The 24397-nt window shown below is 40.8% G+C and overlaps 2 protein-coding genes across 4 annotated transcripts in view; both read left to right on the forward strand.

Annotated features, from left to right (window-relative positions):
• ptpro (protein tyrosine phosphatase receptor type O) overlaps window positions 1-7051 on the forward strand; it is a 33492-nt gene extending 26441 nt beyond the window's left edge. For both annotated transcript variants that reach the window (XM_039660791.2, XM_039660792.2), the window contains 7 exons: window positions 758-834; window positions 1001-1135; window positions 1230-1352; window positions 2126-2280; window positions 2404-2539; window positions 2808-2916; window positions 4792-7051. In XM_039660791.2, the coding sequence (XP_039516725.2) occupies window positions 758-834; window positions 1001-1135; window positions 1230-1352; window positions 2126-2280; window positions 2404-2539; window positions 2808-2912 (731 nt within the window). In that variant the 3' untranslated portion in view covers window positions 2913-2916; window positions 4792-7051. The remainder of the gene's footprint in view (window positions 1-757; window positions 835-1000; window positions 1136-1229; window positions 1353-2125; window positions 2281-2403; window positions 2540-2807; window positions 2917-4791) is intronic.
• Window positions 7052-8605: 1554 nt separating this feature from the next.
• On the forward strand, window positions 8606-15582 carry LOC120471000 (uncharacterized). 2 transcript variants are annotated; one of them, XM_089127056.1, is made up of 4 exons: window positions 8606-8781; window positions 9841-9937; window positions 14941-15093; window positions 15388-15582. In XM_089127056.1, the coding sequence occupies exons 1-4, from the start codon at window positions 8703-8705 to the stop codon at window positions 15401-15403; spliced, it is 345 nt and encodes a 114-aa protein (XP_088983182.1). In that variant the 5' UTR covers window positions 8606-8702; the 3' UTR covers window positions 15404-15582. The 2 variants fall into 2 exon arrangements, with proteins under 2 accessions (XP_088983182.1, XP_088983181.1); XM_089127055.1 differs by having other exon boundaries at window positions 8629-8781; window positions 9838-9937.
• The last annotated feature ends 8815 nt before the right edge of the window (window positions 15583-24397 follow it).

Here is a 24397-nt window from a genome sequence, read left to right on the forward strand (position 1 = left end):
TTGGAGGAAAAATCTAATCCTTCCATAGATCATTTTAATGAGTCAATATCAATCTTTCATTTTAAAACTAATTAATTATTATAAGTATAAAATATATATTTACGAGTGCTGTCAAATCAATTGATCACATCTAACAAAGTTTGTTCATATTTCATATATGTATATACACACAAACTCGCTCACAAACTCATTCTCTCACACACACACACACAAACTCACTCTCTCTCTCACACACACTCACTCACAAACTCACTCTCTCACACACACAAACTCACTCTCTCACACACAAACTCACAGACATGCTCACACACACATGCTCATAAACTCACTCTCACACACACAAACTCACTCATACTTAATCTTGCGCAAACTTACTCTTTCAAGCACACAAACTCACTCACACGTACACTCACTCTCACACAAACTTACTCTCACACACACTCAGACATACACTCGCTCACCAACTCACCCAAACGTTTATGTTAGATGTGATTAATCAGTATAACAGCACTAATGTTTACATGTAAAATATGAAAATATATCCTTTTTTGTGAGTGCCAGAAAGCCTGACATCATCCGTGATGTTCGCCAATTACTGTAAACCAAACATTGAAATCCCTTGTTATGCGTTTCACCGATGCAGAAATCATCACTATTATTATTTATTATAGAGTTAACAATACACAACATCCACAATATCAAAGCTTGAAATATTCTCATTTATGAGCGTTGCTAATAACACAATGTTTGGTCTCAGATGACTTCAGCCGAGTGAAGCTGATCTCGCTGCACAACGACGAAGGCTCGGATTACATCAACGCAAACTATATTCCTGTAAGTACATCATCATTCGTCAGCAGTGTTCGTTACTCCAGCGAGCTCACGCTTTCTGAAATACATCCTCTGATAACAGAACTATCCACACTGTAATGAAATGATGTGTATTGTGAAAAGCGGCGGCAGATGTCAGTGTGTGTGTGTGTGTGCATCTGGTCTCCAGGGTTACGGCTCTCCGCACGAGTACATCGCCACGCAGGGGCCGCTGCCCGACACCAGGAACGAGTTCTGGAAGATGGTTCTGCAGCAGAAGTCCAACATCATCGTCATGCTGACCCAGTGCAACGAGCGCCGGAGGGTCAGTTCCCATGGCAACCGCCTCCGTTACGGAGCGCTGTGATGAGGTGGTGTAGACGCTAGCGGATGCTAACGGTGCGTGTGCTCGTGTGCAGGTGAAGTGCGATCACTACTGGCCGTTCACCGAGGAGCCGGTGGCGTACGGGGAGATCACCGTGGAGATGCTGTCGGAGACCGACTCGCCCGAGTGGACCATCAGAGACTTCAGACTGGGATATGTGAGGACCACACTTCAGACAGACAGATATAGAGAGACAGAGACCCCATTTACACCTGGTATTAAAATGCGATCTGTATCCAGATAAGTTATCCGGATAATAAAAAACGCATGTTAATGCAAGGTGTAAACGCGTTGTGATCGGATCTGCCTGACCACATCTGGAGGTAGTCTGGCTCGCATTGTGTCCGGATCTTTACTAGGTGTAAACGCAATCTGGATGTTGAAACCACATATGTATATTTTACTCCTCCCAAAAATGCTAAAAACAAACGAGTGAGAGCGTGTTATATAGGCTATATGTCATGTTATAGCCTAGTCAGATGCGACACGCGACACGCATCACCGCAGATGAGCAGCTGAGCGTCTATTCAACGTGCAAACATCGCAAATAAAAGTGAAAGTAAGTCACAGACGCAGTTAACACACAATCATCTTCAAGTAAAGAAACGAAATGATCTTACCAGGCCTGTTGCCACTCTCTCTTATTGTTGTCTCTGATTTGGAAATTAGCTGATGATCAATAAATTGCCGCTCATATCTGTTGCTTTTGATGGCGTGCAATCCAATAAATCTGCATATAACGCGGGAGTTTAAGATCGGATTTATATCCGTTTTGCAAAAACACATTTATGTGGCCAGGTGTAAATGGAATCAGTACTTATTATCCGGATAACTTATCTGGATACAGATCGCATTTTAATACCAGGTGTAAATGGGGTCAGACAGATAGAGTATCCTGTGATGTGACGGTGTGTGTGTGTTCGTCCTCAGGCTGACGAGACTCAGGATGTCCTGCACTTTAACTACACGTCATGGCCCGATCACGGGGTCCCCACGGTCAACGCCATCGAGAGCATCTTACAGTTCGTGCAGATCGTCCGGCAGCAGGTCAACAGAACCAAAGGCCCGATCGTCGTGCACTGCAGGTGTGTGTGTGTGTGTGTGAGAGAGAGAGTGTGTTTCAGCCTCTCTGTTTGAGGCTTTACGAGACGAGACAACAGCTCTTCACAAGTGTTACTGACAGCTCGTGTGTGTGTGTGTTCCCTCAGCGCTGGAGTGGGTCGGACCGGCACGTTCATCGCTCTGGACCGTCTGATGCAGCACATCCAGGAGCACGAGTACGTGGACGTCCTGGGCCTGGTGTCGGACATGCGCTCGCACCGGCTCTCCATGGTGCAGACTGAGGTGTGTGTGTGTGTCGGAGTGTGTCGGACATGTGCTCACACCGGCTGCAGACTGAGATACACCTGTGTGTGTTTGAGAGATTCTGCGTGAGTGTGATTGTTTGTTGGAGTCTGAGATTTGAGTGTGTGATTGTTGGAGTGTGTGTGTGTCTCTGAGTGTGAGTGTAAATGTAAACTGCAGAAAGGTGTGTGTGATGGGCAGGTTTAGTGTACAGTTTTGCACCCATTACGTCCCCTTAAAAACACTGTGTGTGTGTGTGTGTGTGCAGGAGCAGTACGTGTTCATCCATCAGTGTGTCCTGCTCATGTGGAAGAAGAAGAAGCAGCAGTCGCACACTAGTGATGTCATCTACGAGAACGTCAGCAAGTCCTAATGAAGTGAGTTCGGTTTCACGACCAAACGCACCCGGAGTTCGGTGTGTGTGTGTGTGTGTGTGTTCGCACCGCAGGAACGATGTTAGCTCCAGCTCTATTTCCTCCTCCAGAGTCGCTCTAACCCAGCTCTATAGGAGCTACAGCGGCGGTGGTGTTCGCTAATTGCATCCACCAGCATCCGCCATTATTAAAATAGGCTAAATAGGCTGTTTTCTACCCTAGTTTTGAGCCTAGCTGAAAAACGCTCGGTTTTATGGGCGTCTCGCACTGAAGACTTGGAAGTAAACGCCCACTGCTGTGAGTGGAGAACAGTTTTGCATATTATAATGAGTTTCGACTCACCCGTCGATGCACTTCATCATCATCATCGTCACTGCTGAATCTGACACCCCAAAATTTTTGGGGGACCGGCCGACGGCGCCCCCGGGCCTTGCCGGGCGCACCCCGACCCCCCCGGGGGGGCCGATGGGAGGAGCCCGAAGTTTTGGGACCCCTGAGGCAGTTCCGCAACGGCCCCCTCGGTGGAGCCACCCTCGAAACGTCCCACGAACCCACTATTCGTCCGACCGACCACCGCTTCAACAGGGCGTACGGCGACCGGCCCCCCGCCCACTGACCCGTCCCCGGACATGCCCCCGTCCCACGAACCCGCTATTTGTCCAATAACCCACTATATATTTTTTTTTTACGTTTTTCCGCAGTTCATGGAATAGAGAGCCTAAGTCCCGCCCCTCCGCTTCCGGCTCATGGGACCTTTTTCGAAAAAAATATGAATGGTAGTCAATGGCGAGAGACAACTTATCTTTTTATTCCGTCTGAACTGTGCCCTCAATTACACACATGATGTTTTTCAATTTAAAAGATAATTCTGAAAGTCAAAAACGTCGCAGTTTGTCGTACAACAGAAGAGTAACATTTAGTTTTATGTGAAAATCGCTCTGTGAACTACATCTCCCGGGAAGCGAAACGAGATCCGCTGCTCGTGTGTGTGCAGTCTGGTACAAAACACTCGGGTACGACGGCGTAACGTTACGATTATAACGTAAGACTGTAGAAACAATGACAGACAGCCTCAGTAAAGTTAGCTTTATTCATTGAGAGAAAATGTGCGCCTTTGGGGTTTGTAGTCTTTGTAATTACGTATTTTCACAGTCTTACACCTCAACGGTTTTACATCAAACTGCGACTTTCTTTACTTTAAAATGTCTCTTTTAAATTGACAAACATCATATGTGTAATTCAGGGCAAAATTCAAACCAGATCAAAATATTTGTTGTCTCTCGCCATTGACTACCATTCAATATTTTTCCGAAATAAGGTCCCATGGTGGTCGACCGGAAGGGGAGGGACTTAGGCTCTCTATAAGCTGCAATTGGACGCGGTCCCACCGGCAATCTATTGAATGGGGATTCGGGTAGTGTATTTTTTGGACATTTTAATTAAAGTTCCTGTCATGATAAAAACTATTTTACTGCACTCAGTCTGTGGCACCAAGCGCCATCCCATAATTCTACCGTCCACGAACCCACTATTTTTATAATGGTATAAATGCTATGTGGGAATGTCCATATCTCAGCTCTGGAAGGGTCTAGAAAACAATCCTAAGTGAAATGAAGAGAGCAGACGGACATGTTTTACCTCATCAGCTGAATACAGAATATAGGAATACAGTCACAATATTCAACGTCATAATATTCTGTATTCCTATAGCGCTGGGTTAGAGCGATTCTTCCTGGAGCTAACATCATTCCTCGTTCCTGCGGTGCGAACACACACACACACGCCGATAGTTCCTGTAATGATGAAAAGGTTCCTCGATGCGAAAGCAAGTGTGAACTCGGCGTAACGCTGACGTGTGTCTCGCTGTGTTTCCTCCAGGTCTGACTCACGACACCATCGCCCGGCGCCCGCAGAGGAGACTCTCACACTCATTTCCTCCCCATACAAGCTCTTATTTAACCACCAAACAAATCAAATGCCTTAAAAAGACGAGCTGCCTCGTTCTCCCGGCCCGACGGACCCATCAGCATCTAGTGTTTTAGTTTGTGTGTTAATCTCAGGATCATCTGCGCTTGTTTTAGGCCGGTGTAAAGTGTGTGTTGTGAGTTTATATCGCACTCTGCCTGTAATAGAGTTAGTTTTCACGTCTTCAGAAGAAGCCGAGCGGTTCGAAAACAGCGTTCTGGACCTTTAACCTCCATCACTGCCACACACTGATGCGCTCGAGCTGCTCGAGGGGTTCCGGACAGACCATCGACAGTGCCACTGTGTGGGATTCTTCGAGTGTGTGTGAGTGAGTGGAAGTGTGTGAGAGAGTTTGAGTGAGTGGATGTGTGTGTAAGCGTGTGAGTTTGAGTGTGTGAGTGAAAGCAACGAAAGAGGGATTTTCCGAACAGACTGATGACATCTGAGGTCGACGCTGCGCTTCTGTGTGTTTCTGCTAAAGTTTCATCACACACACATCAGCCGAACCCCGACTTCGTCTGCACACACTGGATTGTCACGGAGTTGAGCTCGAGTTCACACTCGTCGTCGACTCGTTCCAGTGGCATTTGCACAATTCCAGTGAAGCGGCTGCGGTCGGACTGAATGTGAGCGTCCTCCTCATCATCATCATCATCATCGTCACTGCTGAATCTGACACTGATGTCGTGTTGCATGCTGCAAAATGAAAGACGTGAGATTAGTCTCATCTTTAGGTTTAGATTCGAGCTCAGAGTCCCAGCTGACAGGAAACGCTTCAGAATTAAAATCTGATAATTTACACACACACACACACTTTCTTCAGTGGAAAAGAAATTAAGAACACACTCCTGGATTTCTCCATATAGTGACTGCACGTTCGCTCTGTAAACACTGGGTCGGTTCTTCAGTATATCCTATATATACAGTATATCGGGAAATTCATATCGCAATGGCTTGCAATAACTGCGGTCGTGACAAAAGACAGAAAATCACTCACTGCGCTCGGCTGAATCACTTTTGTAGCTTTAATAAGAATCAGTATTTAAAAGAGTGAAAACTAAGCAGTGTTTATTTTTGCATTTGATTATTCAGTTTCGGTAGTGAATGAGCCTAATGTAGGATAACCTGAACTTATAACTCTTCTCATGCTTCAGTAAAACACTGATGTTCACTGTCACAAGTTGGAGGGATGATTTCTTGTCACAAAAAGAATGTGAAACGCATATCTAGGTTATATCCTTTTAAATACATTTTACATTTATTTTTCACACTTTAAGCAGTATCATATTCTATCGCATATTTCTTCAATATTGTGCAGCCTTACTTTGAAGCTGCACTGAAACTCACATCTGGACCTTCGACCCGTTGGACCCCATTGAAGACACTATATGGAGAAACCCTGGAGTGTGTTCCTCAAAAACCTTTTCCACTGAGGAAAGAAAGACATGAACATCTTGGAAGACGTGTGTGTGAATAAATTTCTACGGAGATTTTAAATCTGAAGTGAACTAATCTTTTAATAGAACGTTCGTTCAAAGTTATCTGGTCTTTAATACTGTTCTCAACACATTCATGGAAAGTTTAGTTCTAAAATATTTTTAAATGTTAAATGAAACAATGTATCCTTGTTTCAGAATGTTCAGAGAACATTCGAATGTAACGTTCCCGAAGAATGATAAAATGGAATGTTGAGCATTTTTAAACATTTGAAATGGTTTTAGAGAACACTGAGAAACGGGAAGATTCCGAACGAAACGTTCTTCGTTCCGTCAGCTGGGCCGTTATTTCACATCGCCTGTTCTGTCCAACACACGAGTGAGTTTACAAACGTCTCGAGTTTACAGGCTTGTTTCCCTCGTCTGAGATGTGGGTTTTATAATATCAACTAGGCACTGAGCTGTAAATACTGTTTATTTCAAGAAGAAATGACAAAAGAATTGCTGTACTGTGTTAAAATGAACTGGATCATCTTGATAAGAAGGAAACTGTGGATTCGGAGCGGACGGGCCACTTCACTTGATCAGTTTTCTTTCGTTTGTGTCCAGGTCAAACTCGTTTGTCTTTTGGTGCCATTCTTGTGTATTGTGTGACTTCAAGTAGCAGAGCAATCCACAATCGCCATCAGAGTTTTAATGTGTGTTTGTTTGGAAAAAAATAAACGTTTGAACACGTATTCCTATGAGCTGTTTTGTGTCACAAACACGTTACGTTATTTTTTTCAGACTCCTCTGTGTTTTCTTTGGATTATGTTTCCACTATATTTACCAAATGTCCCGGGCCACGCCCCCGTCCCACGAACCCGCTATTTGTCCAATAACCCACTATATTTTTTAAAGTTTTTCCGCAGTTCATGCAATAAGCTGCAATTGGACGCGGTCCCACCGGCAATCTATTGAATGGGGATTCGGGTGGTGTTTTTGATAGACATTTTAATTAAAGTTCCTGTCATGATAAAAACTATTTTACTGCACTCAGAGGGGCCCCCTGAGTCTGTGGCACCAAGCGCCATCCCATAATTCCACCGCCACGAACCCACTATTTTTATAATGGCATAAATGCTACATAGGATGTCAATATCTCAGCTCTGGGAGGGGCTAGAGCCTCCATTTTTGCACTCAGGTCTAAGTCTCTTGGCCCTCTATCAGAATCCAGAGTTTCGAGAAGATCGGAGAAACTCAAAATTTTGACCCGAAAAAACACAAACACACCTGTCGACAATTTCGGTGCAAAAAAAAAAAGTTTCTCCAATCTTCTTAAAACTCTGGATTCTGATAGAGGGCCATGAGACTTAGACCTGAGTGCAAAAATGGAGGCTCTAGACCCTTCCAGAGCTGAGATATGGACATCCCACATAGCAGTTATGCCATTATAAAAATAGTGGGTTCGTGGACGGTGGAATTATGGGATGACGCTTGGTGCCACAGACTCTGAGTGCAGTAAAATAGTTTTCATCCAAATATTTTGAAAGCTAAGCGTATAAACCACATGTCCAAAAACCCACTATTTGTCCAATAACCCACTATATTTGAAAAGTACTAACCCCGGCCTTCATGCAATATAAGCTCCAAGTGGACAGAATCCCACCTGCAATCTATTGAGTGGTGATTCAGACAGTTTATTTGATGGACATTTTAATTAAAGTTCCTGTCATGATGAAAACCATGTATCTGTACTCAGAGGGGCCCCCTGAGTCTGTGGCACCAAGCACCATCCCATAATTCCACTGTCCGCGAACCCACTATTTGCCCCCCAAAAAAGAAGTGTTCTATGTTGAAAATCCTGGTTCAAATCTCACTTTTGCGGTGGAAAATACTTTAGTTTGATTGTTTGAGACAAACAGAAACGTTGAAATAAAGAAGCTCCAGTGGCTCAGTGGTCTGAATGTTGTGATTCCATTTAGGAAACCCAGGTGTGAGCCCCATTCTTACAGTGTTTTTTTTTTTTTTCACCGGATTTGTCCAAGAAAGACATGCTCCCAAAAAAAGACGTTTGAGTGTGAAAGGTCCAGTGGCTCAGAGCGTTGTGGTTCCTTCCTTTTATGTTTATTAGATTTGATTTGCAACTGTGTAATTCACACAAATCACCACAGGAGGGCGAAACACTTTTATGTTTATTAGACTCGATTTGCAACGGTGTAATTCACACAAATCACCACAGGAAGGCGCAACACTTTTATGTTTATTTTATTTAGCTGAATGACAGAAACCGAAGCGCAGTGTTCATCCGCTCCACTAGGCGGCGTGAGCGGGCTTCACTGTCAGAGCGACTCCTTTCGGCTCCTTGGCAACATTGACGCTTGATGACAGACGCTACAACATGTGCAGATGACAGGCACACAACTGGACATATTTCAGCAAATAAACCGATATCATGCGGGAATTGAGTGTCATTTAACTTCTTTACGTAAGTTACTTTGGACATAAAGTGGATTTCTTTTGTAAAAAGATATCGCGACGCTTTATGTTTTGTTATATTTTTCACTGATGCATCGTTCTGCTGAATTGTCATCATAGCAGGGCTCGTCAGTGTAATTTTCATGGTGTCTGTAAATTAAATGTTGTTTAAGCTTTTTATGAAAGCATTCGCGTCTATAAAAAGAGAAAAAACTCTTATTTTTCTGAACACACACTCAGACCTTCAGACGAGCAATTTAATCGTGTGTTGCTTTACATGTATAATCAGAATAATAATGATAATGAATAATGATAAGGAATGCTGTTTTTTGTGTGTGTGTTGTTGTTAATGTAGTCTTACTGTAGGTAATATACTGGATTGATGTTTGTTAATAGAGTCAGTTACTCTGATGTTTCTGCTGCTTCATGCTTGTGTAGAGCTGCAGTGATTTTACTTCTAACGAAAACCATCATAGATACAGTCCAGAACAGAACAGGGTTAAACCGTGTGCAGGAAATCAGCCTTTTAGGATTATTGTAATTTAAAACTTAAGCTTGTCCCAATTATGGTTGAATCACGGAAGCTACACCAGTTATTTTGTCAAGAGATCTCTTGTTTATTTTTGTGTTACATTGATGTGTCATTGCACACAATATTTCTATGCAAACTAAACTATAGCTCATCCCTAATCTCTCCTCAGCAAACATATTCAAACACACTCTGATTTCTGATTATGAATAACATTAATAAAGAAAAAAATACAAAAAAGTAACATTAAGCAATACAATTTTTGTTTTCAATTAATCTTGTTTATTTGGAAGAAAATACACCTAATTTGAATTGAATTAAAAGAATAATATAATATAATATATTATAATAGTAATATATTTTCACACTGTACAACTTTAGACTTTTAATGTATTCAATTTCCTTCTATTGAGTAGTCTTTAGACTAACTTTCACATTCTCATTTATAGATGTAGAATATAGAGTATTTCTAAAAATATCTTTTTAATCTTTGAAAAATAATCTTTTTTTTTTTTTTTTTCATGTCTTTCTTTACAGAAGGAATGTGTTTGGACCATTATATCCAGTCATCAGAAGCAGAGCTGTGGGACGTGTGGACATACATTGACTGTAATGATGGACGTCTCCTGATGGACAGGTAATGTACATGCTTGTTTTACTGTGCTAAACATGTAGGTTCCCATCATTGTCATTTTGAAGGGCCTCCCCCTTTGAAAAGCAAATGATGGGAACCTAAGCGGGTGGGGAAGGGACGAGGAGGGGAAATGTTTATATATAAAAAAAAAAAACTTTTTTCCACCCCTCGTTTCCAAAAAGCATAACCCCTGTGGCTGACTGTCCCAGAAGCTCCGGGGGGAGACCGTACTGGTATCCCCCTCCTTTGGGCACGACACTCACACAACATCCACTCCTATCGCGGAGATCTGGCTGGACTCGAACCAGCAACCTCTGAACCCGTGAGGCAGCGCTCTTACCTGTGAGCCACAGACCTCTTGCTGATGATGTGCTGGAACTTATATTTCACTGTTATCCTGAGAGTTTCCAATAAAGCAGTTAAAGTGAGATTCAAACCCTTATCTTCATCAGTCTTGTCCTCAGAGAGTGTGTGTTTATCCACTCGCCCATCATGGATTTCACATTGACGGCTGGTTTTTGGGGCTGCTTGTCTAATGAGAACTATTGAAAATCAGCAATAGTGGGACTTGAACTCAGGACACTGTGATTGAAACACAACTCTTTCTCTCCCGAGCCATTGAGTCTGTTGAGATGAAGAGCGGTTTCAACCAGTTTGATCCAGAGTTGTGTGTTAAATGATGAATAACTTTAACAAACATGGATCTGAAACCTGGGATTAGGTGGGGATCAAACCCATGTCTCCAGTGCAACCCATCAGCCGAGAACATATGTTTAACCACTGACTGCACCACTGTGGCTTTCACTTTGAGAGCTGGTGTTTTGTCCACTTTGTTTGATATAACAACTATTGATAACACTTTTATTTAAATTATGCGGACAAACAGCTGAATTGGGATTTGAACCTTAACTTCAGCACATCCTTACCTTCACAGAACATGTGTTTAACCACTGCACGTCTAAACGCAAGAAGAAGGTAGAATTGAACCTGTAACCACTCGCTTCAGAGCCCCTACCACTGAGCCACTGAAGACAACACGGTTCTGGCGGTTCTGGCGGTTCTCTTTGTACGTTTATCTTTCGAAACGGAGTCTAAACGCAACAAGAAGTTGGAACAGAACCGGCAACCACTCGCTTCAGAGCCGGTATTGCTCCCACTGAGCCACTGAAGACGATCTAAGCTGCATATGTCTATGCACTAATGACACTGGAACCTGGGGGCGCCAAGTCCGGAGAATTCGCGGAGAATTCGGGGAGAATTCTCCGGACTTGGTGCCAAGTCCCCAAATTCTCCGCGAATTCTCACCGAAATCCCCGAATTCTGTGCAAATTATCCAGACTTGGCGCCCCCTCAGTAGTGCATAGATATATGCAGCATAGATATAGAACAGTGCTATATCTATGCTGCATATATCTATGAACTAATGAGGGGGCGCCAAGTCCGGAGAATTTGCAGGGAATTCGCGGGGAATTCGGGGACTTGGCGCCACCAGGTTCCAGCGTTTAGAGCCCGCTAAAAACCGTACACAGCACCTTTAAATACCATTTTAAAGGCAGTTTTCACTCTCAGATCCCAGTCATAACAGGAAGTAGAATAAAAGCAGGAAGCAACAGGAGAACATCAGAGCTTCACACAAGACACAACTCCTGCTGACTCTCACATACACCCAGAAGACACTGCAATATCAATTCTTATTACACTTTACAGTGTGAATAACAGAGGGCGATTCATTCAAAGATTAAAAAGGGAACGCTACAATAGCGACTGAGAAGAGAACTTGATTTCATGCTAAAGTAAAAGTTATTTACAGGTGAGTCTTGTGCCGTACTCGGTTCCCTCATTTATGTGTCGTTTGATTGCGTCTGTCAGTTTTATTTGCGGTTGAGCTGTAATATGTGCTGTTAAAGTGACATTAAGAGCTGTCATCTTCTCATCTGCAGGATCTTGTTGCAATGGTGTAATTCACACAAATCACCACAGGAGGGCGCAACACTTATGTTTTTTCGACTCGATTTGCAACGGTGTAATTCACACAAATCACCACAGGAGGGCGAAACACTTTTACATTCATTGGACTTATATTGTTTTGTTTTTTTTATTTGCAAATATATCTATTTGAATTTTGAACAGAAGACAGGACGGAACATAGATAGTGTAAATAGATCTGTTTGGAAGTTCTTATGTTTTTCTCCTCTCACCCTCTTACAGAAGTGTAGCGCATTTACACTAGCTCGTTAGACGATATAGTTCGCAAAGATCTTCTCAGGGGGATAAATCCGATTAGCGGTAATAAGGCTGATTTTGCAAGGCCTAAAGTCACCTCAGGAGAGGACAACACTTTTATGTTTTTAAAACTTGATTTGCAACTGTGTAATTCACACAAATCACCACAGGAGGGCAAAACATTTTTACGTTTATTTAGACTCGATTTGCAACGGTGTAATTCACACAAATCACCACAAGAGGGCAAAACATTTTTAAGTTTATTTAGACTCGTTTTGCGATGGCGTAATTCACACAAATCACCACATGAGGGCAAAACATTTTTACGTTTATTTAGACTCGATTTGCAACGGTGTAATTCACACAAATCACCACAGGAGGGCAAAACATTTTTAAGGTTATTTAGACTCGATTTGCAACGGTGTAATTCACACAAATCACCACATGAGGGCAAAACATTTTTATTACCAAAAATTTCCAAAAATTGATGAGTAAAAGTGGAAGTGCCAGTGGCTCAGTGGACTGAGCATTAGAGCTTGGTGTGGGCAACCCAGGTTCAAATCTCTCTCTTGAGCTCTTTAGTTTCATTGGTTTTTCAACAAATAAAAAAGACAAAATTACCAAAAATTAATATTTAAGAGTGGAAGTGCCAGTGGCTCAGTGGACTGAGCATTAGAGCTTGGTGTGGGCAACCCAGGTTCAAATCTCTCTCTTGAGCTCTTTAGTTTCATTGGGTTTTCAACAAATAAAAAAGACAAAATTACCAAAAATTAATATTTAAGAGTGGAAGTGCCAGTGGCTCAGTGGTCTGAGCGTTAGAGCTTGGCTTGGGCAACCCAGGTTCAAATCTCTCTCTTGAGCTCTTTAGTTTCATTGGTTTTTCAACAAATAAAAAAGACAAAATTACCAAAAATTAATATTTAAGAGTGGAAGTGCCAGTGGCTCAGTGGTCTGAGCGTTAGAGCTTGGCGTGGGCAACCCAGGTTCAAATCTCTCTCTTGAGGTCTTTAGTTTCATTGGTTTTTCAACAAATAAAAAAGACAAAATTACCAAAAATTCATAAGTAAGAGTGGAAGTGCCAGTGGCTCAGTGGTCTGAGCGTGTCCTCCCGGGGTCGGAAGGATCTGGGTTCAAACCCCAGTCTGGTCTCTGAAGCACGGTTGCGTGAAGGACATCCAGTCGTGAGCTGTGACAAGCTGCGAAACTGAGCGGATCAGGTCATGACCAGGATGAGAGAAGGCAGACGGCTGAGCGGATCAGGACACGAAGGGGGGAGTAAAGATCCAGACCGCTCCCCCTGGGACTTCTAAGACAATATCCAGCAGCGGTTATGAGGAAGGAGTCAAAATTTTCAAAAATTACTTATAAAAATTTCCAGAAAAAGGACTAAGTCGACATTTTGGGTGTGGCTTTTGGCCACTCCCCTTTAAGGTGTGGCTTTTGGCCACTCCCTTTTACTCTTGACTGTACCTGAAATCTCAGCTGTTGCTTTCTCTGGGGAAACTGACCAGCACTTGAAAGGCATTTCCACACATGCTGAAAAATTCAGACTACAGATACATTAATAAACTGGATTTCTAATGAGGAAAACTGGTCTGTTTTATCTTGGCAATCATTAAATTGCAAATCAGTCACAACTTGTCCAAATTAATAGACAAACTAAACCACGTGGGCCACACATCATCTGAATAATTAGTTAATTGACTGATTCAGTAACAGCAGGTGTTGATGTTTAGAAAGCCAAGATCAGCTGCAAATCATGAACAGCACACAAATGTCACATTTACCATTTTATTGAACACAAAATAGTGGATCATTGTCAAAAACATGCCAGTTCAAAACAGAAACAGGTTGAGTTGGGAAAAAGGTCAGATGTATAACAGTTCAGCGGTTGCTCCTCTCAAAATACTCCATGCAAAGTCACTCACTGCTTTCCCTCATGACCCCCAGCAGCTCAAACCAAGAGATCCCTACAAACAGACAGCAGTGAGACAATCAGAAACACTTCAAATTTCACTAATAACTTCCTCTAAGAAGCTACAAGTCTCAGAAAGAAACAAAGTGATTGTTTATAGAATAAATCTATGCATGCTAGGAGGTGAAAATGCATGTTCATTTATGAGCAATTTAACTAATGCAACAGCATCTGTAAGATATCAATCAAGCTACAAAAATAGAATTAAATGTCACTTTGATGTTAAATATCCAAAACAATAAGTTAACATACACACTCCTTCTATGATCTAGACAAGTATTTTACAAACCTGTTTCAGGAGCCAAACCAACATTGCACATCCTTGAAGTCCTTCTTATCTGACCCATATATATCTAGTTTTGGAGTCTCTGCTAACGAGATGATGAGTTGATTCAGGTGTGATTGATTAGGAAGAGTTGGAAAATGTGTTTTGTTGGTGTTCCTGCAGGGACAGAGTTACGAAACACTGATATAGAAATGACTTCAAATCAGGTATGAGGACACCGCAACATACAATACATACATGGATTAACAATACACTTTAAAATAGAGCATAATTTGAAAGCTTAACAACTGAATGTTCAAGAAACCACATCATAGATATAAACAAAATTCAGGTTTATGTTATTAAACAGAGTAGAGATCATTCAGTGTTTATGTGAAAACAGAGTTAATAGAAATGAAGAGTAAGAGCACTCTACAGGTTACTTATTTTTTTTAAATATGAACATAAAAAAGATTTTTTTATGTTCCTAAAAAATCATAAAAATGATTTTTTTAGATTCTTGCAGGAACTCTGTCCCTGCAGGAACACCAACAAAACACATTTTCCAACTCTTCCTAATCAATCACACCTGAATCAACTCATCATCTCGTTAGCAGAGACTCCAAAACTAGATATATATGGGTCAGATAAGAAGGACTTCCAGGATGTGCAATGTTGGTTTGGCTCCTGGAACAGGTTTGTAAAATACTTGTCTAGATCATAGAAGGAGTGTGTATGTTAACTTATTGTTTTGGATATTGAACTTCAAAGTGACATTTAATTCTATTTTTGTAGCTTGATTGATATCTTACAGATGCTGTTGCATTAGTTAAATTGCTCATAAATGAACATGCATTTTCACCTCCTAGCATGCATAGATTTATTGTATAAACAATCACTTTGTTTCTTTCTGAGACTTGTAGCTTCTTAGAGGAAGTTATTAGTGAAATTTGAAGTGTTTCTGATTGTCTCACTGCTGTCTGTTTGTAGGGATCTCTTGGTTTGAGCTGCTGGGGGTCATGAGGAAAAGCAGTGAGTGACTTTGCATGGAGTATTTTGAGAGGAGCAACCGCTGAACTGTTATACATCTGACCTTTTTCCCGACTCAACCTGTTTCTGTTTTGAACTGGCATGTTTTTGACAATGATCCACTCCAGTTTGTGTTCAATAAAATGGTAAATGTGACATTTGTGTGCTGTTCATGATTTGCAGCTGATCTTGGCTTTCTAAACATCAACACCTGCTGTTACTGAATCAGTCGTTCAGTCAATTAACTAATTATTCAGATGATGTGTGGCCCACGTGGTTTAGTTTGTCTATTATTTTGGACAAGCTGTGACTGATTTGCAATTTAATAATTGCCAAGATAAAACAGACCAGTTTTCCTCATTAGAAATCCAGTTTATTAATGTATCTGTAGTCTGAATTTTTCAGCATGTGTGGAAATGCCTTTCAAGTGCTGGTCAGTTTCCCCAGAGAAAGCAACAGCTGCGATTTCAGGTACAGTCAAGAGTAAAAGGGAGTGGCCAAAAGCCACACCTTAAAGGGGAGTGGTTAAAAGCCACACCCAAAATGTCGACTTAGTCCTTTTTCTGGAAATTTTTATAAGTAATTTTTGAAAATTTTGACTCCTTCCTCATAACCGCTGCTGGATATTGTCTTAGAAGTCCCAGGGGGAGCGGTCTGGATCTTTACTCCCCCTTTTGTGTCCTGATCCGCTCAGCCGTCTGCCTTCTCTCATCCTGGTCATGACCTGATCCGCTCAGTTTCGCAGCTTGTCACAGCTCACGACTGGATGTCCTTCACGCAACCGTGCTTCAGAGACCAGACTGGGGTTTGAACCCAGATCCTTCCGACCCCGGGAGGACACGCTCAGACCACTGAGCCACTGGCACTTCCACTCTTACTTATGAATTTTTGGTAATTTTGTCTTTTTTATTTGTTGAAAAACCCAATGAAACTAAAGAGCTCAAGAGAGAGATTTGAACCTGGGTTGCCCACGCCAAGCTCTAACGCTCAGACCACTGAGCCACAGGCACTTCAACTCTTACTTATGAATTTTTGGTAATTTTGTCTTTTTTATTTGTTGAAAAACCCAATGAAACTAAAGAGCTCAAGAGAGAGATTTGAACCTGGGTTGCCCACGCCAAGCTCTAACGCTCAGACCACTGAGCCACAGGCACTTCAACTCTTACTTATGAATTTTTGGTAATTTTGTCTTTTTTATTTGTTGAAAAACCCAATGAAACTAAAGAGCTCAAGAGAGAGATTTGAACCTGGGTTGCCCACGCCAAGCTCTAACGCTCAGACCACTGAGCCACAGGCACTTCAACTCTTACTTATGAATTTTTGGTAATTTTGTCTTTTTTATTTGTTGAAAAACCCAATGAAACTAAAGAGCTCAAGAGAGAGATTTGAACCTGGGTTGCCCACGCCAAGCTCTAACGCTCAGACCACTGAGCCACTGGCACTTCAACTCTTACTTATGAATTTTTGGTAATTTTGTCTTTCTTATTTGTTGAAAAACCAATGAAACTAAAGAGCTCAAGAGAGAGATTTGAACCTGGGTTGCCCACACCAAGCTCTAATGCTCAGACCACTGAGCCACTGGCACTTCCACTTTTACTTATAAATTTTCACCTCATGTGGTGATTTGTGTGAATTACACCGTTGCAAATCGAGTCTAAATAAACTCAAAAATGTTTTGCCCTCATGTGGTGATTTGTGTGAATTAGACCGTTGCAAATCGAGTCTAAATAAACGTACAAATGTTTTGCCCTCCTGTGGTGATTTGTGTGAATTACACCGTTGCAAATCGAGTCTAAATAAACTCAGAAATGTTTTGCCCTCCTGTGGTGATTTGTGTGAATTACACAATTGCAAATCAAGTTCTATAAACATAAAAGTGTTGTCCTCTCCTGAGATGACTTTAGGCTTTGTAATTCAGCCTTATTACCGCTAATCGGCTTTATCCTCCTGCGAAGATCTTTGCGAACTATATCGTCTAACGAGCTAGTGTAAATGCGCTACACTTCTGTAAGAGGGTGAGAGGAGAAAAACATAAGAACTTCCAAACAGAACTATTTACACTATCTATGTTCCGTCCTGTCTTCTGTTCAAAATTAAAATAGATATATTTGCAAATAAAAACACCAAAACAATATAAGTCCAATGAATGTAAAAGTGTTTCGCCCTCCTGTTTGATTTGTGTGAATTACACCGTTGCAAATCGAGTCGAAAAAACATAAGTGTTGCGCCCTCCTGTGGTGATTTGTGTGAATTACACCATTGCAACAAGAGAAGATGACAGCTCTTAATGTCACTTTAACAGCACATATTACAGCTCAACCGCAAATAAAACTGACAGACGCAATCAAACGACACATAAATGAGGGAACCGAGTACGGCACAAGACTCACCTGTAAATAACTTTTACTTTAGCATGAAATCAAGTTCTTTTGTCAGTCGTTATTGTAGCGTTGCCTTTTTAATCTTTGAATGAATCGCCCTCTGATATTCACACTGTAAAGTGTAATAAGAATTGATATTGCAGTGTCTTCTGGGTATATGTGAGAGTCAGCAGGAGTTGTGTCTTGTGTGAAGCTCTGATGTTCTCCTGTTGCTTCCTGCTTTTATTCTACTTCCTGTTATGACTGGGATCTGAGAGTGTTCTGCCTTTAAAATGGTATTTAAAGGTGCTGTGTACGGTTTTTAGCGGCCTCTAACCGCTGGAACCTGGTGGCGCCAAGTCCCCGAATTCCCCGCGAATTCCCCGCGAATTCTCCGGACTTGGCGCCCCCTCATTAGTTCATAGATATATGCAGCATAGATATAGCACTGTTCTATATCTATGCTGCATATATCTATGCACTACTGAGGGGGGGCGCCAAGTCTGGATAATTTGCGCAGAATTCGGGGATTTCGGAGAGAATTCGCGGAGAATTTGGGTACTTGGCACCCCCCAGGTTTGTTTAAGTTTGTTAAAGTTAAGGCGCCAAGTCCGGAGAATTGGCTTTATGCCCAGCTGCACTACTTCCTGAACTTCAGACAGCTCCTTGTTTCCTGTCTGCCATTATTGGCCAAATTGATTAATTCAGGTGAATCTGATTATTGTTGCCTATGACTACTGAGGTCAAGCACACCTGAATTAATCAATTTGACCAATAGTGGCAGACAGGAAACAAGGAGCTGGCTGAAGTTCAGGAAGTAGTGCAGCTGGGCATAAAGCCCATTCTCCCCGAATTCTCCGCGAATTCTCTGGACTTAGATAAAAACTTAGATTTTTTGATAAACAATCTGATTGTTTGGGGTAAACACTTCATTCACAGATGTAAATTTGTAAAGATCAAACCCCATTTCAATGGTTGGAAGAATGACTTGATGTTATTTGTAAAATCTCTTCTTTGGATGACGGACTCAAAAGCCCTGAAATTTCTCTCTGTTTTGGAAATGTTTAGGTTATTGGAATAAGACCCTCACCCCCTTTTTTTATTATTATTATTATTATTTATTTTTTTTATGTTTTTTTTTCTTCTCTCTCTTCTATGTATTTTTTTTCTTCTCTAAGTGATATATCAGCACGAATGTAACTGTATGATTGTTGATCTATGCCTTAATTGTTTGTACTTGAATTCTATATGGCAATAAAAAAAAAAAAATTAAAAAAAAAGAATTCTCTGGACTTGGCGCCCCCAGGTTGCAGTGTCATTAGTGCATAGACATATATACAGTGTCGTCTTCAGTGGCTCAGTGGGAGCAATACCAGCTCTGAAGCGAGTGGTTACCGGTTCTGTTCCAACTTCTTGTTGCGTTTAGACTCCGTTTCGAAAGATAAACGTACAAAGAGAACCGCCAGAACCGTCAGAACCGTGTTGTCTTCAGTGGCTCAGTGGTAGGGGCTCTGAAGCGAGTGGTTACAGGTTCAATTCTACCTTCTTCTTGCGTTTAGACGTGCAGTGGTTAAACACATGTTCTGTGAAGGTAAGGATGTGCTGAAGTTAAGATTCAAATCCCAATTCAGCTGTTTGTCCACATAATTTAAATAAAAGTGTTATCAATAGTTGTTATATCAAACAAAGTGGACAAAACACCAGCTCTCAAAGTGAAAGCCACAGTGGTGCAGTGGTTAAACATATGTTCTCGGCTGATGGGTTGCACTGGAGACATGGATTTGATCCCCACCTAATCCCAGGTTTCAGATCCATGTTTGTTAAAGTTATTTATCATTTAACACACAACTCTGGATCAAACTGGTTGAAACCGCTCTTCATCTCATCAGACTCAATGGCTCAGGACAGAAAGGGTTGTGTTTCAATCACAGCGTTCTGAGTTCAAGTCCCACCATTGCAATCTACCAGAGGAACGCAGTGAGCTCAAGGGTGGTTTCTTTGCTCAAGTGTGGTTTCTTTAACATTCAGTTGTTAAGCTTTCAAATTATGTTAAAGTGTATTGTTAATCCATGTATGTATTGTATGATGCGGTGTCCTCATACCTGATTTGAAGTCATTTCTAGATCAGTGTTTCGTAACTCTGTCCCTGCAGGAACACCAACAAAACACATTTTCCAACTCTTCCTAATCAATCACACCTGAATCAACTCATCAGCTCGTTAGCAGAGACTCCAAAACTAGATATATATGGGTCAGATAAGAAGGACTTCCAGGATGTGCAATGTTGGTTTGGCTCCTGAAACAGGTTTGTAAAATCCTTGTCTAGATCATAGAAGGAGTGTGTATGTTAACTTATTGTTTTGGATATTTAACATCAAAGTGACATTTAATTCTATTTGTGTAGCTTGATTGATATCTTACAGATGCTGTTGCATTAGTTAAATTGCTCATAAATGAACATGCATTTTCACCTCCTAGCATGCATAGATTTATTGTATAAACAATCACTTTGTTTCTTTCTGAGACTTGTAGCTTCTTAGAGGAAGTTATTAGTGAAATTTGAAGTGTTTCTGATTGTCTCACTGCTGTCTGTTTGTAGGGATCTCTTGGTTTGAGCTGCTGGGGGTCATGAGGAAAAGCAGTGAGTGACTTTGCATGGAGTATTTTGAGAGGAGCAACCGCTGAACTGTTATACATCTGACCTTTTTCCCGACTCAACCTGTTTCTGTTTTGAACTGGCATGTTTTTGACAATGATCCACTATTTTGTGTTCAATAAAATGGTAAATGTGACATTTGTGTGCTGTTCATGATTTGCAGCTGATCTTGGCTTTCTAAACATCAACACCTGCTGTTACTGAATCAGTCAATTAACTAATTATTCAGATGATGTGTGGCCCACGTGATTTAGTTTGTCTAATAATTTGGACAAGCTGTGACTGATTTGCAATTTAATGATTGCCAAGTTAAAACAGACCAGTTTTCCTCATTAGAAATCCAGTTTATTAATGTATCTGTAGTCTGAATTTTTCAGCATGTGTGGAAATGCCTTTCAAGTGCTGGTCAGTTTCCCCAGAGAAAGCAACAGCTGCGATTTCAGGTACAGTCAAGAGTAAAAGGGAGTGGTTAAAAGCCACACCCAAAATGTCGACTTAGTCCTTTTTCTGGAAATTTTTATAAGTAATTTTTGAAAATTTTGACTCCTTCCTCATAACCGCTGCTGGATATTGTCTTAGAAGTCCCAGGGGGAGCGGTCTGGATCTTTACTCCCCCTTTTGTGTCCTGATCCGCTCAGCCGTCTGCCTTCTCTCATCCTGGTCATGACCTGATCCGCTCAGTTTCGCAGCTTGTCACAGCTCACGACTGGATGTCCTTCACGCAACCGTGCTTCAGAGACCAGACTGGGGTTTGAACCCAGATCCTTCCAACCCCGGGAGGACACGCTCAGACCACTGAGCCACTGGCACTTCCACTCTTACTTATGAATTTTTGGTAATTTTGTCTTTTTTATTTGTTGAAAAGCCAATGAAACTAAAGAGCTCAAGAGAGAGATTCAAACCTGGGTTGCCCACACCAAGATCTAAACGCTCAGACCACTGAGCCACAGGCACTTCCACTCTTACTTATCAATTTTAGGTAATTTTGTCTTTTTTATTTGTTGAAAAACCAATGAAACTAAACACCTCAAGAGAGAGATTTGAACCTGGGTTGCCCACACCAAGCTCTAACGCTCAGACCACTGAGCCACTGGCACTTCCACTCTTATATATTAATTTTTGGTAATTTTGTCTTTTTTATTTGTTGAAAAACCAATCAAACTAAAGAGCTCAAGAGAGAGATTTGAACCTGGGTTGCCCACACCAAGATCTAAACGCTCAGACCACTGAGCCACAGGCACTTCCACTCTTACTTATCAATTTTAGGTAATTTTTGGCAATAAAAATGTTTTGCCCTCATGTGGTGATTTGTGTGAATTACACCGTTGCAAATCGACTCTAAATAAACTTAAAAATGTTTTGCCCTCCTGTGGTGATTTTAGGCCTTGCAACTTCAGCCTTATTACCGCTAATCAGATTTATCCTCCTGAGAAGAACTTTGCGAACTACATCGTCTAACGAGCTAGTGTAAATGCGCTACACTTCTGTAAGAGGGTGAGAGGAGAAAAACATAAAAACTTCCAGACAGAACTATTTACACTATCTATGTTCCGTCCTGTCTTCTGTTCAAAATTCAAATAGATATATTTACAAATAAAAACACCAAAACAATATAAGTCCAATGAATGTAAAAGTGTTTCGCCCTCCTGTGGTGATTTGGGTGAATTGCACCATTGCAAATCGAGTCTAAATAAGCTTAAAAATGTTTCAGCCTCCTGTGGTGATTTGTGTGAATTACACCGTAGCAAATCGAGTGTAATAAACATAAAAGAGTGTCGCCCTCCTGTGGTGATTTGTGTAAATTACACCGTTGCAAATCGAGTCTAAATAAACTTTAAAGTGTTTCATCCTCCTGTGGTCTCGATTTAAGTCTAAATAAACTTAAAAATGTTTCGCCCTCCTGTGGTGATTTGTGTGAATTACACCATTGCACATCGAGCCTAAATAAACTTTAAAGTGTTTCATCCTCCTGTGGAGATTTGTGTGATTTACACCTTCGTATATTGAGTGAAAGTTGATTTAATACTAATAGTCAAGCTGTTAATGTAATTGCACCCTCTTGTGGTGATTTTAGGTCTTGCAGGTTCAATCATATTATCACAAGTCAATTTAACCCACCTGTCGAGATCTTCGTGAATTACATCGTCTAACGAGCTAGTGTAAATGCGCTACACTTCTGTAAGAGGGTGAGAGGAGAAAAACATAAGAACTTCCAAACAGAACTATTTACACTATCTATGTTCCGTCCTGTCTTCTGTTCAAAATTCAAATACATGTATTTGCAAATTAAAACACCAAAACAATATAAGTCCAGTGAATGAAAAAGTGTTGCTCTCTCCTGTGGTGATTTGTGTGAATCACACCGTTGCAAATCGAGTCTAAATAAGCTTAAAAATGTTTCGCCCTCCTGTGATGATTTGTGTGAATTACACCGTTGAAAATTGAGTCTAAATAAACTTAAAAATGTTTCACACGAGGTTCCATGTGGGAAACCCGGGTTCGAGCCTTACTCTTATGATGCTTTAGTTTCACTGGGTTTGTCCAAGAGAAAAAAAGACATACTCCCAAAAAAAGAAGTGCATGAGCCACTGGACTTTCGACACTCACTCTTCTGTTTTGGGAGCATGTCTTCTTTATTTGGACCAAACAAGGTGAAACTAAAGATTTTTTACCAACAAGAGACTCGAACTGGGATTCTCCACATGAGAGAGCGACGCTCACACCACTGAGCCACTGGACCTTCTTAACAATAAACAATCTCCATTGATCTTGGATGGACTTGTTGTTAAATAATAAATGGTTGATCACCATGTGCAGTAACAAGACACCTGGCATATTACTTATTTTGTTAAGTAGAAATATAGCCCCATATCAGCAATAGACATTTAAAAATGCGAACCTGAACGCCCCCCTGTGGCGATTTGTAGGAATAACATCAATGCAATTTATTTCTGCAACAATTTCGAGCCAAAGGAAAACCTTGCATTAAATAATTTTGCGTTTATTTAATATATTTTAATAAACGTGTAGCAATAAAACATCTGGAATTTTTTTTTATAGAAATATATTCATGTTTAACGTCCACCTGTGGTCTTACGTCTTAACGTCGTCTAGGGGAGGAAATCTTGCTTTAGATTATTTTATATCAATTCACATTTATATATTATTAATTATCTTGAGCAGAGGCAGAGTTTTTTTGTATTTTTATTGGAGTGCACGTACTTTAAAAAAAATTATTTCGGATAAATTCTTTATAACACGGCAATATTTCATAAAATAAAATATGAACTGTCAATTTTAGTTACCTTATTAAATAAACATATTTTAAAGTTATGAGTCCGTTTAAAAATATTTAGTACAACGACAAAAAATATATTGTGGAAAACACGGAGGTGACGAGAATGAAGCGGCGTAATGTAATCACGTGCACCTGCCAGCGATTAACCACATTACGTGACAGGTAGATCATAAAACAGAAGCAGCATCAGTTTTAATCTAATATCTCCGGCCATTCACTTTAAAATATAAGACTAATCAATCTTTATGAACTTACGTGTTTGCCAGACTCGTGCCTCAGTCCTCCTGCAACAATGTAGTTTGACATTGCACTTAAATCAGTAATAGACATTTAAATATGCGAGCCTGAACGCCCTCCTGTGGCGATTTGTAGGAATAACACCAATGCAATTTATTTCTGCAACAATTTCCAGCCAAAGGAAAACCTTGCATTAAATAATTTTGCGTTTATTTAATATATTTTAATAAACGTGTAGCAATAAAACATCTGGCATTTTTTTATAGAAATATATTCCTGTTTAACGTCCACCTGTGGTCTTAACGTCTTAACGTCGTCTAGGGGAGGAAATCTTGCTTTAGATTATTTTATATCAATTTACTTTTATATATTATTAATTATTTTGAGCAGAGGCAGAGTTTTTTTTTTTTTGTATTTTTA

This window comes from Pimephales promelas, chromosome 24 (assembly GCF_988280905.1).
Source record: "Pimephales promelas chromosome 24, fPimPro1.hap1.1, whole genome shotgun sequence".
NCBI classification, from domain to species: Eukaryota; Metazoa; Chordata; class Actinopteri; order Cypriniformes; family Leuciscidae; genus Pimephales; species Pimephales promelas.